This window comes from Anomaloglossus baeobatrachus, chromosome 5 (genome assembly GCF_048569485.1).
Source record: "Anomaloglossus baeobatrachus isolate aAnoBae1 chromosome 5, aAnoBae1.hap1, whole genome shotgun sequence".
In the NCBI taxonomy this organism is placed as follows: Eukaryota; Metazoa; Chordata; class Amphibia; order Anura; family Aromobatidae; genus Anomaloglossus; species Anomaloglossus baeobatrachus.
In genome coordinates this window covers 395,088,183-395,108,488 of record NC_134357.1, presented here as the reverse complement: position 1 = coordinate 395,108,488, position 20,306 = coordinate 395,088,183, and the positions used below count along the sequence as shown (strand labels likewise).

Below are 20,306 nucleotides of genomic sequence, written 5' to 3'. Positions count from 1 at the left end.
TCCCCCTCCAGCGTCATCTGTTATTGCCGTCTCTCCTGTCAGTCTTCTCCAGTTTGTGTCCTGCCAGCAGGTCCAGTGTTTCATGGATTGTGCCAGAGATAACAACTCAAGACAAGTCTATCAGAGCCTCGTTCTGGCTCTCATAGATATGTATTGAGCACTAGTGACTAGTGATGGGCGAACTCGAAAATATCTAAGATCGGCGGGACTAACCGGACTTAACAAGAAAAACAAAAAAAAAAAAAAAAAACTGCTCTTGCCCGGAATTGATTCTGGATATCTGGCCGGATGCAGGTCCCCATGTAAGTCTATGGGGACCAGAATCCAGTGCTTAAAAATAGTGGTAGAAAGGATAGGGGGATTAGAGCAGGCGCGCTATACTTACCAAGTCTCTGGTGGAGCTGTAACTGCTTCTAGGCCACTCACTCTTCTTCGCTCATTTACAGTCCCTCATTTACCGGATTAAGTTTCAGGACTGTCGCATCTAATGGATGTGGCAATCCTGGGCTGCTGCAGGCTGCCATCTTTACACTGTAGGGGCATACTAAGCATGGGTCTCCATAGTTTGAGAATACCAGCCCCCAGCTGTCAGGCTTTATCATGGCTGGGTATCAAAATTGGGGTAGGGACCGCATGCCGTGGCTTTATCTGTGCTTGTTATAATACAGAGGGACCCTACGACATTTTTTTTTTTCTAATTTACTTACTTTTACACCTTGACAGTGACACACAGACAAGGTCTATGATTGGTTGCTAAATATCTCCTTTTTCCTAATATTCATGGCAGGTATGCAATTCATTATTCACATGTTCAAGTTAGCAAGTAGCATTTTTCATTGTATTTTTCAAATATTTTTCCATATGCTTGAGGCATTATACCATTATCTAAGTTTGATGTGCAGCCTTATCCTTATATAGTATGTATTTTTTTGGCTTGCACTCAGAATATATATATATATTAGTGCTCACTTCAGTTATCCTATTCAGTTATATGTAGTTTTTTTTCTGAATGTGAACACAGCTCCGCCCCTTTCGGCCATGTTTTTTCCATCTCCTATATAAGACAGTCCTTAGTTACCCCTCTCCACCCACAGCAGTTTTTAATTGCAATGAGATGACACACAGTTAGGGTCACAGAGCTAGGGACCCCAATATAGAGATATACCTTGACGAGGTTTTGGGGCTCAGTTACATTGATCAATGCGATTGCTAAATATCTCCTTTTTCCTAATATTCATGGCAGGTATGCAATTCATTATTCACATGTTCAAGTTAGCAAGTAGCATTTTTCATTGTATTTTTCAAATATTTTTCCATATGCTTGAGGCATTATACCATTATCTAAGTTTGATGTGCAGCCTTATCCTTATATAGTATGTATTTTTTTGGCTTGCACTCAGAATATATATATATATATTAGTGCTCACTTCAGTTATCCTATTCAGTTATATGATTGGTTGCAGTCAGACATGCTGTCACACATGCTGGGTGCGCGTCTGACTGCAAGCAATCACAGACACCAGGACTGCCAGTGGGCAGGGGAAGCTGTGTATATGAATTCGCAATAATGAGCGGCCCCTGAAGCAGTTACAGCTGCACCGGAGACTCGGTAAGTATAGCGTTTGCTTTTATTTATTTATATTTTTCCTTTTTTTTTGTTTATTTCCCAGAGTTGCCAGACCCAGATCAATAGCCAAAGTTCCCCGAGAACGCCAGGCCCGGATCTTAAATACTTTTGAAACAGGCGCAGTTTTAGACTTTTATAGTCCAGGTCTGCCCATCACTACTTGTGACGTAAATTCAGACTTCCGGTCAGTCAGAAGCTGCGATCACAAGATGGTTCGCGGGACTCAAGCGCTGAAAATATATAAATAAAAATACACTGGAGTGGTGATTTAAAGTAATCTTCTGTAATTAAGGAGGCGTTATTTTTTTCCCCCCTGCTTATTTATTCATTTCACTTTTAAATTTATTTTACACATTGTGCCTCCCATAAGGTCATATAAAGGTCGTGCATTTTGATGAATAAAATGTTTTTATTTTCATCTTATTTCTCTTGTAACTGGGGCTGGCATAGCAGAGCTGTCGGGGTCTGCCATGATCTAGCAGTTTCCTTCTTATACACAGTGAGCACAAGATTCACAGTGCTTCCTATTACTGCATACATTGCTTCTTTAGCGCTGTGTATACGGTGATGGTGAACGCAGAGACTATAATAAACCGTCTCTGCCTTCTATATGGGAACTATGGTCAGACAGCTGGATCCTTGCTCCACACAGCTTTTGATCACGAATAGCTGCGTTACTATGCAGGGATATTTTATGTCAGCGAAGAGTAGGAGCAAGAAAGGACGTCTAAAAGTCTATGGGCGGTCTTCGTAAACCATAACCACTGGCTAACAACAGAACACAATGAAGGTCAAATTTCACTTAATCTCAGACCTCTTACCTCTGGCGGCGGTGGTTTTATAGTGACTGGTTGTGATGTGCGTCGTGGTGGTGAAGGCTTCGGCTGAACTTGTTGCTGTACAGGGTTATAATACGTTACCCCTCCGTATACCTGTGACTGGGCCTAGAGGGTACAAATTTGAAAGAAACAAAACTATAGAAATTCTGTATAAATATTTTATGTATTCAGACTAATATTAGACAGCAAGTCTATCTTACCTGTGTATTGGGGTATAAGTGAGCCGGTGGTGGAGGAAGGGGTCCTGGAGGATAAGGGTAGGGTGGATTTCCAAAATTAATGACACTAGGAGGGGCAGTGAAGTAGGGGGGAGGTAACAACTGTTGAGGAGGTGGCTGTCCAGGTGGGATAGAAACTGGGCCAGGGTAAAGGTTTGGAGTAGACATTGGAGCAGCAGGCGGGTGCGGGTGCAAACCTGAAATAGATAACAGACTAAATTAACCCATAACACTGGGCAAGGGTGAATTCACTTACAACAAAGAGAAATTATAAAACTAATGCACATTCCCAAATCTAAAACAGCCGTCCGTATGGAAATTCTGGAATTTCAGTTTATATTGGCTAATAATGAGGTCTGTATGAAGCAGACGTAGATGCATGATGGCTAAAGCATCATTAATCCTAACTGAATCCCCCACTCCATTTGCGGAGATGAAGCCACAAACATGCAGAGAACCTCCACCATGCTTCCATGTTGTTCACAGACATTCATTATTGTACCATCCTCAAGCGAACAAACTGCTTGTTACAGCCAATACTTCACTTTTGGCTCCTTAGTGCAGAGCACCAGCTGCCACCTTTTTTGCACCCCAGTTCCTATGTTTTCATGTTGAAGGTATGACTTTAAATGACTAAGCCACTAGTCACTTAACCACTTCTGGAGAGATTTCTCAGAGCAAATGCAGAGTATATCCTACTGGTTGCAGTCATTGCTTAGCTGATGACACTGCTTGACATCTTCCGATAACGAAAACAACAGGATCAGTTGTGGAAATTAAACGGTTAACATCCTGCTGCCGCGCTGGAACAAAGGCTTCGAAGGTTCATTGAGGATCATAAGTGATTTTTATTCTACGCGTTTCAGAGCAGGACAGCGCCTTCTTCAGGATAAAACCACAATTGATCCTATTATCTGCTATGGGGACTGCTGCAGCTGCATACTCTATATTCATGCGTCCATAGTAGTTGTGACTTTGCACAGCTACCTCAGGTGAGCGATACTTGCCCTAATTGCACATTACCCCAACCTGGGTAAGACCCTATATGCGCCTTTTGTCTTTACAGCTCCTACCAATCTGATACCGAAGATAAGTAATCATTAAGTGTCTTTCATCTGCTGCACCAAGTGTCCTTGGCCGATGACAGATATCGATCCTTAACGTTGCCCATTTCTTGACGTTTCTTCAAAAAAAGCACGAACATTGATCATAAATCCTCAGTCTGCTTTGACATCTTTACCTGGGAGAGACCTTGCTATTGCAGTATACTGTTTTGCGGTCTTAACCCCTTCACTACCTGGCAATTTTCTGTTTTTATTTTTTCCTCCCCTTCTGCCAAGAGCCATAATTTTATTTTTCTATCAATATAGCCATATGAGGGCTTGTTTTTTTACAGGAGAAGTTGTACTTTCAAATTACAACATTCATTCTGCCCCATAATGTAATGAAGAAAAAGAAAAAAAAAAAAAAAGAAAAAAAAAAAAAAATTCTGTGCAGTGAAATAGCAAAAAAAGTGCAATTGCACAAATGGTTTTTTTTTTATTTACCAGGTTTACTATATGGTAAAATGGACCTGGCATTATGATTCCTCAGGTCAGTACGGATTTGTAGATACCAAACATGTACCGTATTTTTCGCTTTATAAGACGCACCGGATTATAAGATGCACCCCCAAATTTGGTGAAGGAAAGAAGGGAATTTTGTTTACTTACCGTAAATTCCTTTTCTTCTAGCTCCTATTGGGAGACCCAGACAATTGGGTGTATAGCTTCTGCCTCCGGAGGCCACACAAAGTATTACACTTTAAAAAGTGTAACCCCTCCCCTCTGCCTATACACCCTCCCGTGGATCACGGGCTCCTCAGTTTTGGTGCAAAAGCAGGAAGGAGAAGACTTATGAATTGGTCTAGGGTAAATTCAATCCGAAGGATGTTCGGAGAACTGAATCATGAACCAAAAGAACAATTCAACATGAACAACATGTGTACACAAAAGAACAACCAGCCCGAAGGGAACAGGGGCGGGTGCTGGGTCTCCCAATAGGAGCTAGAAGAAAAGGAATTTACGGTAAGTAAACAAAATTCCCTTCTTCTTTGTTGCTCCATTGGGAGACCCAGACAATTGGGACGTCCAAAAGCAGTCCCTGGGTGGGTAAAAGAATACCTCAATAAAAAAAGAGCCGAAACGGCCCTCCTCTTACAGGTGGGCAACCGCCGCCTGAAGGACTCGCCTACCTAGACTGGCATCTGCCGAAGCATAGGTATGCTCTTGATAGTGTTTCGTGAAAGTGTGCAGACTAGACCACGTCGCTGCCTGACACACCTGCTGAGCCGTAGCCCGGTGCCGCAATGCCCAGGACGCATCCACGGCTCTGGTAGAATGGGCTTTCAGCCCTGAAGGAAGCGGAAGCCCAGAAGAACGGTAGGCTTCGAGAATCGGTTCCTTGATCCACCGAGCCAAGGTAGACTTGGAAGCCTGCGAACCCTTACGCTGGCCAGCGACAAGGACAAAGAGCGCATGGGGCGCCGTGCGAGACACGTAGAGCCGGAGTGCTCTCACCAGATCCAAAGAGTGTAAATCCTTTTCATATTGGTGAATTGGATTAGGGCAAAATGAAGGCAAGGAGATATCCTGATTGAGATGAAAAGGAGATACCACCTTAGGGAGAAATTCCGGAACCGGACGCAGAACCACCTTATCCTGGTGAAACACCAGGAAGGGGGCCTTGCATGATAGCGCTGCAAGCTCAGACACTCTCCGGAGTGATGTAACTGCCACTAGAAAGGCCACCTTTTGCGAAAGACGTGATAAAGAGACATCCCGCAGCGGCTCGAAAGGTGGTTTCTGAAGAGCCGTTAGCATCCTGTTAAGATCCCAGGGTTCCAGCGGACGCTTGTAAGGCGGGACTATGTGGCAAACTCCCTGCAGGAACGTGCGGACCTGCGGAAGCCTGGCTAGACGCTTTTGAAAAAATACGGAGAGCGCCGATACTTGGCCCTTGAGAGAGCCGAGTGACAAACCCTTGTCCATTCCGGATTGGAGGAATGAAAGAAAAGGGGGTAAGGCAAACGGCCATGGAGAGAAACCGTTATCAGAGCACCAGGATAAGAAGATTTGCCAAGACCTGTAATAGATCTTGGCGGACAAACTGAGAAGTAGGCAAAACCTAACTTCACAAATGGGCGACAGCCGCCTGAAGAATGCGTCTGCCCAAGCTCGCATCTGCCGAAGCATGAGCATGCACTTGGTAGTGCTTCGAAAAAGTGTGCAGACTGGACCACGTGGCAGCCTGACAAACCTGCTGAGCCGTAGCCTGGTGCCTGAAAGCCCAGGAGGCACCGACAGCTCTGGTCGAGTGCGCCTTAATCCCTGGCGGAGGAGGCACCTGAGAACACTGGTAGGCATCGGTGATAGCCGACCTGATCCAACGAGCTAGGGTCGGTTTAGAAGCAGCGAGACCCTTGCGCTGACCAGTGGTTAGCACAAAAAGTGATGTGCACCGCCTAAAAACGGCGGTGCGTGACACATAGATTCGGAGCGCCCGCACCAAATCTAAGGAGTGCAACGCCTTCTCAAAACGATGCACAGGGGCCGGACATAGAGAAGGCAATGAAATGTCCTGGTTAAGGTGGAAAGGAGACACCACCTTAGGGAGAAAGTCCGGAGTCGGACGAAGAACCACCTTGTCTTGGTGAAACACCAGAAAGGGGGATTCCGAAGAGAGCGCAGCCAAATCAGAAACTCTCCTGAGAGAAGTTATGGCTACTAGAAAAACAACTTTCTGTGAAAGTCTAAACAAAGGAACCTCCCTGAGAGGCTCAAAGGGGGGTTTCTGTAAGGCCCAGATTAAGGTCCCAGGGATCCAAGGGCCGCCGGTAAGGAGGAATGATGCGAGATGCGCCCTGCATGAAGGTGCGCACCTGAGCCAGTCGGGCGATACGCCGCTTGAACAATACCGACAAAGCCGACACCTGTCCCTTGAGGGAATTGAGGGACAGACCTAGCTGTAGACCGGACTGTAGAAAAGACAGGATGGTCGGCAAGGAGAACGGCCAAGGAGCGTGGTCGGAAGAGCGACACCAGGACAGGAAAATCCTCCAAGTCCTGTGGTAAATCTTGGCCGAGGAAGACTTTCGAGCCTGAGTCATGGTGGAGATGACCTCAGAGGGAATGCCTGAAGCCGTCAGGATCCAGGACTCAAGAGCCACGCCGTCAATCTGAGAGCCGCAGAATTCTGGCGGAAGAACGGACCTTGAGAGAGAAGGTCTGGGCGGTCCGGGAGATGCCACGGCACCTCTACGGACAGACGGAGCAGGTCTGGGTACCAAGCTCGCCTGGGCCAGTCCGGAGCAATGAGTATGACTCGACGGCCCTCCATTCTGATCTTGCGCAGAACCCTGGGCAAGAGCGCTAGAGGGGGAAACACATAGGCCAGACGGAACTGAGACCAATCTTGAACCAGTGCGTCTGCTGCGAAGGCTTGAGGATCGTGGGAGCGAGCCACATAAACCGGAACCTTGTTGTTGTGCCGGGATGCCATGAGATCCACTTCCGGGGTGCCCCACTTGCGGCAGATTGATCTGAACACTGACAGATGCAGGGCCCACTCGCCGCTGTCCACGGTTTGACGGCTGAGATAATCGGCCTCCCAGTTTTCCACGCCTGGGATGTGGACTGCAGATATGGTGGACTTGGAGTCCTCCGTCCACTGGAGGATTCGTTGAACCTCCAACATCGCCAGACGGCTGTGAGTCCCGCCCTGGTGATTGATGTAGGCAACCGCTGTCGCGTTGTCCGACTGAACCCGAATGTGCCTGCCCGCCAACAGGTGGTGAAAGGCTAGGAGAGCTAGAAACACAGCTCTGATCTCCAGCACATTGATCGAGAGGGCTGATTCGGACGGAGTCCAAGTGCCCTGTGCTCGGTGATGGAGAAATACTGCTCCCCAACCGGAGAGGCTGGCATCCGTGGTGAGGATCACCCAGGACGGAGTCAGGAAGGAGCGTCCCTGAGACAGAGAGAGGGGCCGAAGCCACCACTGAAGGGAGCTCCTGGCCTGTGATGACAGAGCCACCAGCCTGTGCAAGGAAGAGATCTGCTTGTCCCAACAGCGGAGAATGTCGAGCTGCAGGGGACGCAGATGGAACTGGGCAAAGGGAACCGCTTCCATTGACGCCACCATCTGACCCAGCACCTGCATGAGGTGTCTGATGGAATGACGGCGGTGCCTCAGCAGAGAGCGCACCGCCAGACGAAGGGACTGCTGTTTGACTAAGGGCAACTTGACAAGTGCCGGCAGAGTCTCGAATTGCATCCCTAGGTACATAAGTACCTGGGTCGGGGTCAGGGTGGACTTGGGCAGGTTGACAAGCCACCCGAACTGAACTAGCGTGGCGAGAGTGAGAGAGACACTCCGCTGGCAGTCTACACTGGATGAGGCCTTGACTAGAAGGTCGTCCAGGTAAGGAATCACTGCCAACCCCTGGAGGTGCAGGACTGCAACCACTGCTGCCATGACCTTGGTGAACACTCGAGGGGCTGTGGCTAAGCCAAAGGGGAGAGCCACGAATTGGAAATGTTCCTCCCCGATTGCAAAGCGTAGCCAACGCTGGTGTGAGACCGCAATAGGCACATGCAGATAGGCATCTCTGATGTCGATGGATGCCAGAAAATCTCCTTGGGTCATTGAGGCAATGACCGATCTCAGAGATTCCATGCGAAAGTGCCGCACCTGAACATGCTTGTTGAGAAGCTTGGGATCCAGGATGGGCCGGAAGGAACCGTCCTTCTTGGGGACTAGAAAGAGGTTTGAGTAGAAACCGCTGAACCGTTCCCGGGCGGGAACCGGAACAATTACCCCGTTGGCCTGCAGGGATGCCACGGCCTGAGAGAAGGCGGCGGCTTTGGAGCAGGGGGGTGTGGACAGAAAAAATCTGTTTGGCGGGCTGGAAGAAAATTCTATCCTGTAGCCGTGGGAGATGATATCCCGCACCCACTGATCGGCGACGTGTTGAAACCACACGTCGCCAAAGTGGGAGAGCCTGCCACCGACCAAGGACGTTGCTGGCGCAGCCAGATAGTCAAGAGGAGGCTGCCTTAGTGGCAGCGGCTCCTCTGGTCCTTTGAGGACGCGGCTTTGCGCGCCAGTTTGATTTACGGTCCTTGGCTGCGGTAGTGGACGAGGCCGAGGGCTTAGAGGATGACCAGTTAGAGGAACGAAAGGAACGAAACCTCGATTGGATCCTGCCCTGGACAGGTTTCCTGGCTTTAGTCTGTGGCAAGGAAGTACTCTTCCCGCCAGTGGCTTCCTTAATTATGTCATCCAGCTGTTCCCCAAACAGCCGGGACCCAGCAAAAGGGAGACTCGCAAGGTATTTCTTAGAGGAAGCGTCTGCCTTCCACTCTCGAAGCCACAAGATCCTGCAGATCGCGAGGGAGTTAGCGGAGGACACCGCCGTGCGGTGGGAAGCCTCCAGGATGGCAGACATGGCGTAGGATGCAAAAGCCGAAGCTTGAGAAGTTAAGGCACCCATCTCAGGAATAGAGTCCCTGGTAAGGGAATGTATCTCCTCCAGAGAGGCAGAGACTGCCTTAAGAGCCCACACTGCCGCAAAAGACGGGGAGAACGAGGCTCCTGCCGCCTCATATACAGATTTGGCCAAAAGGTCAACCTGGCGGTCAGTGGGATCCTTAAGAGAAGTGCCATCAGCCACAGCTACGACTGTGCGGGCTGAGATTCTGGACACCGGAGGGTCTACCTTTGGGGACTGGGCCCATTCCTTAACCACCTCTGGTGGAAAAGGAAAACGGTCATCTGAACTACGCTTCGGAAAACGTTTGTCAGGACAGGCCCTGGGCTTGGTAACAGTGGTCTGAAAGCTGGAGTGGTTAAAAAACATACTCCTAGCTTTCTTAGGTGAGGTAAACTGGTGCATCTCTACCAGAGAGGCTTGTTCCTCAGACTCTGGTGGGTTGAGGTTCAGTACGGAGTTAATGGACGCAATCAAGTCACTAACATCCGCATCACCCTCAGACAAGTCAATGGGGTACATAGAGGTAGCGTCTGAGCCCACAGTAAACGAATCCTCCTCACCCTGTACCTCGGCACGTGAATCAGAGCCGTGGGAAGAGGAAGGAGAAGGGTCCCTGCGTCTCCGTTTAGGGGGACGGGGTCCTAGGACATGCTCTGAGAGCTCTGCAGAGCTAGGAGCAGCAGAAGCACCCTGAGAAGGGGGCTGATGCATGGTCAGCAGTGTCCGGGACAGCTGCCCCATGGAGTCGGCAAAAGACTGGGAAATAGCTTGTGAAAAGGATGCTACCCAAGCCGGGGGTTCAGCCACCGGGGCCGGAGCAGCCGGAGGGACCCCTGAGGAGGCTCCAGGCTGAGACACAACCATATTAGCACAGGCATCACAATGTGGGTATGTGCTTGGCTCTGGCAGAATGAGCTTACATGCAGTGCATATAGCGTACATGTTTGCAGCCTTGCTCCGGGTGACAGACATGCTGCTAAGGTGGAAGCCCTGCAGCAAGAAAAACACTCCTGTAGAATGTCCTGAGAGTGTAATAAAAAGCCCACAACCAGAGGTTGTGGCTTACCAGACCGCTCTCTGTGTGCCCTCCGGATTCCACAGCTCAAAGCCCAAGTGAAGCGTCAGCCCTCCTAAACAGCAGCAGCTGCAGCATCCAGTGCCGTCCAGTGTAAGAACGCTGAGAAAATGGCGCTGGAAGGAGGAGGGGGGCGGGTATTAGGCCAAGAGCGGGAAAACGGAGGGCCAGGGAGAGATGCAGAGATAGATACAGGGGAGGGAACATCTCCCCAGAGAGGAGTGCCCTCCCCTCTGCTGGCCGAGCGGTGGGCGGTGCCACGCTATGCCTGTATGCAGAGAATCCGAAACCGAAACTAGGCCCAAACAGAAGCCGGGGCCTAGATTTTAAAATGCGGCCGACGAGCAGGCACCTTGGCGCGGTTCTGAGGGGAAACCCCCAGAATCGGCCGGAATTTACAGTAACGATAAAACACATACTGTCCCCCTAATAAAAGTACCCGGGACCCCTGAAAAACGTCTCAATACTTAGCTTTTGAGACGCAGGGCCAGTCCCTGAGGGGGGGTGAACGCTCCTTCCAGCAGGAACCAGACAGGGCTGCGGATGGAGACCGGTCTCCTGCAAGCAGAGAGGACCGTGACGGCTCCCACTTCAAACCAGAGCCTCTCAGAGGATGTGAAGGAGCACGGCATGTGAAGGCTCCAGCCTTGTAAAGTCAACCTTAACAGCACCGCCGACAGAGTGGGGTGTGAAGGGACATTCCGGGAGTCCAGACTGGACCCGCTTTTCTTCCAAATCTTGAAAATCAAAATAAAAATGAAAAAAATATCAGAGAATGCAAGTGTGTGTACCTCCTGAAAACACAAAGCATTGAACTGGGTAGATTGTCATCCAGGGGGTGTATATAGCCCGGAGGGAGGAGCTACACGTTTGAGTGTAGTACTTTGCGTGTCCTCCGGAGGCAGAAGCTATACACCCATGGTTTGGGTCTCCCATAAGGAACGATAAAGAAATTTATTGTAGTACATGAATATGTGTATGTGAACATCAGACATTTAATAAATTTTTATGATACAATAATCAAGATATTTGGATAGAACATAAAATATATTTATTGGAATACAACATTAGAACACAAAAAACTATAATAAATTGTAAATATGTAATACACTATGTAATATACAGTAGATTACATATATATCTTGTGTGTATATATATATACACACACACATATTTATATATATATATATATATATATATATATATATATATATATATATATATATATATATATATATATATATATATATATATATATATATATATATATATATATATATATTACATATTTACAATTTATTAGTTTTTTTGTGTTCTAAAGTTGTATTCCAATAAATATTTTATGTTCTATCCAAATATCTTGATTATTGTATCATAAAAACAATTAAATGTCTGATGTTCACATTGTACTACAATAAATTTTTCACTTAAATAGAAGCATTATACTAAATGTTATTATTTAGTAAAATATTCAGCACATTCTTCATTGCACTCCTGTCCCCAATTTATTATATATTTTAGGAGTCGGAGTCTGTGCATTTTATACCGACTCCGACTCCACCAAAATGAGCTCCGACTCCGACTCCACAGCCCTGCTTGTGACAGCAAGTCTGGGCGGTCTGGAAGCGCCCACGGCTGACCCACCGTGAGATGCCACAGATCCGGGTACCACGACCGCCTCGGCCAGTCTGGAGCGACGAGAATGGCGCGACGGCAGTCGGACCTGATCTTGCGTAACACTCTGGGCAGCATCGCCAGAGGAGGAAGCACATAAGGCAGTCGGAACTGCGACCAGTCCTGAACTAACGCGTCCGCCGCCAGAGCTCTGTGATCCTGAGACCGTGCCATGAATGCCGGGACTTTGTTGTTGTGCCGTGACGCCATGAGATCGACGTCCGGCGTTCCCCAGCGGCGACAGATCTCTCGAAACACTTCTGGGTGCAGAGACCATTCCCCCGCATCCATGCCCTGACGACTGAGAAAATCTGCTTCCCAGTTTTCTACGCCCGGGATGTGAACTGCGGAGATGGTGGAGGCTGTGGCTTCCACCCACTGCAGAATCCGCCGGACTTCCTGGAAGGCTTGACGACTGCGAGTGCCGCCTTGGTGGTTGATGTATGTGGAATTGCGCGAACGGCACTGCCTCCATCGCTGCCACCATCTTCCCCAGGAAGTGCATGAGGCGCCTTAAGGGGTGTGACTGACTCCGAAGAAGTGATTGCACCCCTGGCTGCAGAGAAAGCTGTTTGTCCCGCGGTAGCTTGACTACCGCTGACTGTGTATGAAACTCCATCCCGAGGTAAGTCAGTGATTGGGTCGGTGTCAACTTGGATTTCGGGAAGTTGATGATCCACCCGAACTGCTGGAGAGTCGTCAGAGCGACTGTAAGGCTGTGTTGACACGCCACCCGAGAAGGGGCCCTGACTAGGAGATAGTCTAGGTAGGGAATCACCGAGTGGCCCTGAGAGTGTAGGACCGCCACGACGGATGCCATGACTTTGGTGAAAACCCGTGGGGCTGTCGCCAGGCCGAAAGGCAATGCCACAAACTGAAGGTGTTCGTCCCTGATGGCGAAACGCAAGAAGCGTTGATGTTCGGGTGCGATCGGCACGTGGAGATAAGCATCTTTGATGTCGATCGATGCTAGGAAGTCTCCTTGTGACATCGAGGCGATGACCGAGCGGAGAGATTCCATCCGAAACCGTCTGGTTCTCACGTGTCTGTTGAGCAGTTTGAGGTCCAGAACGGGACGGAATGATCCGTCCTTTTTTGGCACCACGAACAAGTTGGAGTAAAAACCGCAACCACGTTCCTGAAGGGGAACGGGGGTCACAACTCCTCCTGTCTTCAGAGCGTCCACCGCCTGAAAAAGTGCGTCGGCCTGAGCGGGGGGCGGAGAGGTTCTGAAGAAACGAGCCGCAGGACGGGAGCTGAACTCTATCCTGTAACCGTGAGACAGGATGTCTCTCACCAATCGGTCTTGAACATGTGGCCACCAGGCGTCGCCAAAGCGGGAGAGCCTGCCACCGACCGAGGATGCGGTTAGGGGATGCCGAGAGTCATGAGGAGGCCGCCTTGGAGGCAGTGCCTCCTGCGGCCTTTTGGGGGCGTGACTTGGACCGCCACGCATAGGAGTTCCTCTGGCCTTTCTCCTGCCTGCTGGACGAAGAGGATTGGGGCTTGGCGGAGGGACGAAAGGACCGAAACCTCGATTGTATTTTCCGTTGTTGAGGTCTCTTATGTTTGGACTGGGGTAAGGAAGTGAGCAGCGCTCACGAAACGCGTAGACCGATGCTGTAATAAAGTCACATAAATCTGATGTCCTGGTGGTGATCTTTGGCGCGGCTTCAGAAACCCGATTTCTACTATTTCCTTCTGGACTGGGGTAAGGAGGAGTCCTTTCCCTTGGATTCCTTAATAATCTCATCCAATCGTTCGCCAAACAAGCGTTCGCCAGAAAACGGCAAACCGGTTAAGAACCTCTTGGAGGCCGAGTCTGCCTTCCATTCGCGCAGCCACATGGCCCTGCGGACTGCCACAGAGTTAGCGGATGCCACAGCTGTACGGCTAGCAGAGTCTAGGACTGCGTTCATGGCGTAGGAAGAAAAAGCTGACGCTTGAGAAGTCAAAGACGCAACTTGCGGAGCAGAATTACGTGTGACAGCATTAATCTCAGCCAGACAAGCTGAGATAGCTTGGAGTGCCCACACGGCTGCAAAGGCCGGGGCAAAAGACGCGCCCGTGGCCTCATAGATGGACTTCATCAGGAGCTCTATCTGCCTGTCAGTGGCATCCTTTAGCGATGAGCCATCTGCCACCGATACCACAGATCTAGCCGCCAATCTAGAGACTGGAGGATCCACCTTGGGACATTGAGCCCACCCCTTAACGACTTCAGCGGGGAAGGGGTAACGCGTGTCAGTGAGGCGCTTAGTAAAGCGCTTGTCCGGAACCGCTCTGGGCTTCTGGACAGCGTCTCTGAAGTTAGAGTGATCGAAGAACGCACTACATGTACGTTTGGGGAACCGAAACTGGTGTTTCTCCTGCTGAGACGCCGACTCCTCCACAGTAGGAGGTGGGGGAGAGAGATCCAACACCTGGTTGATGGATGAGATAAGATCATTCACTAATGCGTCCCCCTCAGGTGTATGAAGGTTAAGGGCGACGTCAGGGTCAGAACCCTGAGCTGCGACGTCCGCCTCGTCCTCCAGAGAGTCCTCAAGCTGGGAACCCGAGCAGCGTGAAAAAGTCGGGGAAGATTCCCAGCGAGCCCGCTTAGCCTGTCTAGGACTGTGGTCCTGGCAGGAGTCCTCCGTGTGGGACCTAGGGCCCAACCTGGGAGCGCGCTGCGGCTCGGACCGAGAGGGGCCTGGAGGTGACGATCCAACAGGGGCCAGGGCCTGTGTAAGGACCGGTCTGGACTGCAAAGCTTCTAGCAGCTTGGCAGACCATTTGTCCATAGACTGAGCCATGGATTGTGAAAGTGACTCAGAGAGTTTCTCAGCAAAAGAGGAGAACTCTGTCCCTGCCGCCTGGACAGGGGGAGCAGGGGGGGGGTCTACATGAGCCGAGGGGTCCACTAGTGACCGAGGCTCCGGCTGAGCAAGTGAAACAGGGGTCGAGCATTGCTCACAGTGAGGGTAGGTGGAACCCGCAGGTAACATAGCCCCACAAGAGGTACAGGCCGCAAAAAACCCCTGTGCCTTAACAGCTTTGCTCCTTGTGGACGACATGCTGTTGTCTCCTAGGAGAATGATCACTGAGGGTATATGGGCAAAAACAGGGTATACAGCCCGACCGAACAGAAATATATATATAAATACGTATCTATTCCGGCACCCTAGGGGGGACCAGCACCGGGTGACCGGTGTGGCTTACTGACCGCTAACAAGCGGAGTGTGTCCTCCAGATTCCCAGCCTTAGGTTCCCCGGAGCTGCAGAGCTGTTCCTGAAAATCCTCCACCGGCAGAATGCCCAAAAAATGGCTGCCGGAGATCTCAGGGGAGGAGTGGAGCCGTGGGCGGCGCCAGGAAAGTGCGGGAATCTGGGGTCCCCACAGTGATCAGTGAGGGGGGAGGAAACATGCAGGATGCTCCAGCCCTCACATCCGACGTCAGGTCGGCAGTCCCGCCCTTACCCCTGACAGGCAGGCCCGGGGGCGGGATTTTTGCGACTAGGCCGCGATGAAGCCGGGGACTAAATTTGAGACCGTGCCCGACAAGCAGGCACGGTCGGCGAGGAAGTCCGCCGGTCTTCACAATTCAGCAGCTGCCGCAGCGTCCGGGAAGAAGGTGCGCTCCTGCACAATCCCCAATGGGGACACAGAGTACCATAGAGTTGCAGGGCCCGGTCCCTGAGGTTGAATAGACTCCGGTCCGGCAGATTCCCACAGGGGCTGCGGAGGGAGCACGGTCCCAGCAAATGGATGACCGTTCAGGATCCCACTTCTCCCAGAGCCGCTAAGGGATGGTGAAGGAGACGGCATGAGGCTCCGGCCTTTGTACCCGCAATGGGTACCTCAACCTTAACAACACCGCCGACGTAGTGGGGTGAGAAGGGAACATGCCGGGGGCCCCGTGGGGGCCCTCTTTTCTTCCAACCGACATAACTAATATGAGAATGCATGAGTGGATGTGTGCCTCCTTCCACACAAAGCATAAAACTGAGGAGCCCGTGATCCACAGGAGGGTGTATAGGCAGAGGGGAGGGGTTACACTTTTTAAAGTGTAATACTTTGTGTGGCCTCCGGAGGCAGAAGCTATACACCCAATTGTCTGGGTCTCCCAATGGAGCGACAAAGAAAGAGAATTTTTTTTTTTAATGTTAAATGGGGTCCATCTTATAATGCCAGTGTCCGTCTAACAAATCATATAGGGTATATGTCCCTCATAGCCCCCCATCCTAAAATTAGCCACCTTAATCTGAATATAGCCCCCTTGTGCTGGGACACGTCCCCCTGTGCTGCCCATGGCCACTATAGATGGCACATCTCCCCTGTGTTAGATATGCCCCCAGGCTGCTGCCCATAATAAAATAAAACACTCTTTCCTTACCTTCTCAGCGCTGTCCCTCCGTGTCTCCCACCTGTCAGTTGAGCTCCGGCTTCCTTAGTTCCTGGTTCTTGCTGCCGGTCATGTGATCGGCACGGCAGAGTGATATCATCTCTGCGTGCCTTATCACAGACAACAGCAGCATAAGTGATAAGCAGCTGCCACGCCCCTACTCTCCCGGTCACGCCCCCTCTTACTGCAAGTTATGCCCCCTCTGGATGCTGGTCACGGTCTCTGGATGCCTTCCATGGCGTATATGCTGCTAGCCATGCCCCTTTTGCTGTCGTCAACGCCCCCTCTGAATGCTGGACACACTCCTCGGATGCCTTCCTTGTCCCCTCCTGCTGCTGTTGATGCTGGCCACGCCCCCTTTGCCTGCCCCTTCTACCCAGGATCCTCACAAGTGACCGGCTCATCTGCACAGCGGCCACTTCAAAAACGTCTGTTCTGCAACTGAGATAAGTGCACCAGTAGCAGCAGGAGAGTGCAGAGTGTCTGCAGGAGGGGAGAGCAGCACTTGTGTCTTCTCAGGTCCCCTGTGCCTGCGATAGAAGAAGCAGACACACAGGGGACTCAGAGAAGGCAGCCAGAGGAGCCTCCAGGCTCTGCAGTGCTGCCTGCCTGTGCCCTCAGCACTCTCAGGGCCAGTATGTATGCTCCCCACTGGCCACCAGGGCCAGTATGTATGCTCCCCACTGGCCACCAGGGCCAGTATGTATGCTCCTACGGACCTCCATATTTTCATTGAATCTTTATATTGTTTATGGACGGTTAGTATATATGCTATATACAGTATTGGGTAGAACTGAGTTTATTATATTAGTCCAGCCCTCTAAAACCATCCCAATTTCTCATGCGGCCCCATTGGAAAATTAACTGCCCACCCCTGATCTGAGGGGTTAAAAGGCGCAGGTGGATCTCCGATCCACCCGCGTCTGTTAGCCGCACACATCTGCTGATCAGATCAGCAGACATATACAGGGATGACCATGGACTGCGCGAGCTCGTGGTAACCAGAAGGCCACCCATGCCTTAAGTCGTGAAGGGGTTAAACATCATCATCTTTGTAGCAAAGTACGGCTGTTCCTAACCCAGTTTCAAACCTCCTACACAGCTGTTTCTACTTCAGTTAATGACTGCCTACCTACATATGAAAATGATCATTATCACCCATTTATATAATTGGCTACTTCGACACCTGACTATGATTCTAGAAGCGCAAGGATGCGTGGCACTCCTGGCTCGTGGGTGCCGAAGTGTCGGTCCACCCACCATTAAAAAGTATAAAAACTTGAAATACAAAGTTCTTTTTATATGTGTAATCCTATAGGATCCCCAACTTTGTGCAAGTGTACTTAGAATGGATGCAGTTTTGAAAAAGTGAGGTCACACCGAATATTGATGTCACTTAGATTTCTCTTTTGTTCATTTACTTTGTATTTTGCTAATTGATAAAAATTTAAATACTTCGATTTTATAAGCTTTTTTTCCCCCCACACCTGCCTAAAACGTTTGCACAGTACTGTAAGTGCCCTATATCTCACTGGGTAATCTGCATAGGCAGAAAATGGTGCAATTAGTCAACCATTGCTCGCTTTTTCCATCTTTCAGGTATCAAAACAATAGCTGTTTGATGCCACTCCACAGTCGATAAAAAGAGAAACATTGAACATTTTCAACAAAAGTTTTTTTTTGTTTTTAAAAAGTGAGGCATGTACTAAAATGTAAATCTGACTGGCATGTTATAAAAATCTGTGTGATAATAATCTTATAACTATATATTAAGAGACTGGAAGTACCTGGATGGGGAAGGTGCATTTCTTGTTGTACAATCATCCCCTGGGGGGGAATGGAAGAAGGACTTTCTCCATGAGTGTAAATTGGTCCCTGGAACTGGACTGCACACAAAAGAAAAAAAACCCATCAATGTCTGAGCAGTAGAAAACACACAAGAGAAAAACTATGAAAACTTATACTGACACTCACTTGGATCATAGTAATGTCCTTCCATAAGGCTGATGTGCATAGGAGCAGGGTCTGGCACAGGTCTCTGACGCTGGGACGAATACCGCTTGACGCGTCCACTTTGAACTCCCTGAAAGAAAATAAGGGGAAGATAAGTTAACCCAGAAAAAGAGACCGGCACTGTGTACACCTACCTAGCAGCACTAAGGCTATCTTACTACTCCTGTATTCAGAAAGGAACATCTGTCGTAGAGTCAATGAAAACAAGTAACACTTTGCTTGTGGTTTGTAGCCATGTTCCATTAATGAGGCTCTTACCGGCTTTCTCCCCATCAGGTTAGTGCAGGTAAGACATAAACTTGATCCAAGAGAAAACTAGGAGGCCCAAGATGGATCCAGGACATGCAAGTTCTTTAGGAACAGCAATGAAGCTGTCAAGACCGAATAGAAGTTCATTGCATTAACATAGCCATTAACCAAGGCCATGACCCTCATTATAAGGTCAGAGGATAGGGAAACCACAGATGAATAGAAGCTGATCTGCAGTACCTGGCAGCTGCCACTATAATGACAAAGCTATAAGTGTCCGCTAGGTAATTTTTTTTACACCTGTCACCTGCGGGAGCTGGTAACAGCCAATCCATGGAGTGTTGTGTGTCAGCTCCTCACAAACCTTACATAGATGACCTATCTTATAGCCCCAGCTGATGAGACTGCAGAGCTGTCATACACCACGGACCTCCTGCCACAGCCACCAATATTGGGGATAACTTCAATCTTAGCAGTTTAATTCCTTAAATTCTGTGGTCCGGAGCAATTGTATCATCCCCCCAAAAATGTGGGGTGCTGCCCATGAAGAATCCAAGACATGCTGACATCAGCCTGCAACACATCTATAATTATATAGTGGAACCTTGGATTAAGAGTAACTTGGTTTGAGAGCGTTTTGCAAGACAACCACAGCTTTTTACAACTTTGTAACTTGGTTTAAGAGCAATGCTTTGCAATAAGAGCAAATACTCACTGTGCACACTTCCGGTTCTATCCTTTCACCGTGCTCTGACCCGCTCTGGAGGTAACATTCTGTACATATGCACAGTATACCATTGCACAGTACAGTATATACTATATAGCATGTCTATCAATTTGCATTTGTGTATACAGTATTGTACTTTCTTTCGGCTAACCAGTGCAGCACATTGCTTGTATTTTACCTCCTGCACACCAACAATTTTATTGTAAGCTAAAGTGCAGTTTAAGGTGTTTTTATGTTTTTTACTGTACTGTATTGTATTTTGTATTAGTGTACTGTAATAATGTTATATGAATACAGTACATTATCTTGTGTTACTGTAATAAGTTTGTATAAATACAGCAAATATTTTTGGGCTGTGGAACGAATCGTCTGAGTTTCAATTATTTCCTATGGGAAAATTCGCTTTGATATAAGAGTAACTTGGTTTAAGAGCTCACTCCCGATACCAATTATGCTCGTAATCCAAGGTTCTACTGTACATTCTAATGTTTGTAACTCCCAAATAATTGAAGGAAAAAAAAAAAAAAAAAAAGTATGAAGATGGTGGGTTTGTTTTTCCTTGACCCCTAAACAGAATTTATAAATTAGATCTTAGAATACAAACCTATCCATAGAAAAAATAAAAAAAAAAAACCACACAAGCCCCACTACAGTACATACTGTTATTTTGGAGTTTGGAATGCAGTGGTGCAAATGTTTCAATAATTGCTGGTATTCGGACCCACACAAGACTGGTCACTAATTGGTCAAACTAAAGGAAGTCTTTTTGTGATCCAAGGCTTCTTACCATTCCTTCCATGCGATTGTACTGAGGCGGTCCACCCGTCATGTGAATGTGATTTGGGATTCCTAAGGGGGGGGTGGGGGGGGGGGGGGGAGAAAAAAAAAAGAATTTAAAAATGACAAATTCTTAGTTTATTAGAAATTTGGGGGGAGGAGAAGTGTTAAAAAGGACTTCTCTACA

At 48.9% G+C, this 20,306-nt stretch overlaps 1 protein-coding gene across 1 annotated transcript in view; it reads right to left on the bottom strand.

The window, feature by feature from the left end:
- Window positions 1–20,306, bottom strand: part of CASC3 (CASC3 exon junction complex subunit) — a 56,749-nt gene that overhangs the window by 3,381 nt on the left and 33,062 nt on the right. Inside the window, exons 8-12 of the mRNA XM_075350145.1 lie at window positions 20,130–20,191; window positions 18,328–18,436; window positions 18,141–18,239; window positions 2,667–2,881; window positions 2,449–2,571 (exon numbers count right to left, since the gene is read on the bottom strand). Coding sequence (XP_075206260.1) covers window positions 2,449–2,571; window positions 2,667–2,881; window positions 18,141–18,239; window positions 18,328–18,436; window positions 20,130–20,191 — 608 coding nt within the window. The remainder of the gene's footprint in view (window positions 1–2,448; window positions 2,572–2,666; window positions 2,882–18,140; window positions 18,240–18,327; window positions 18,437–20,129; window positions 20,192–20,306) is intronic.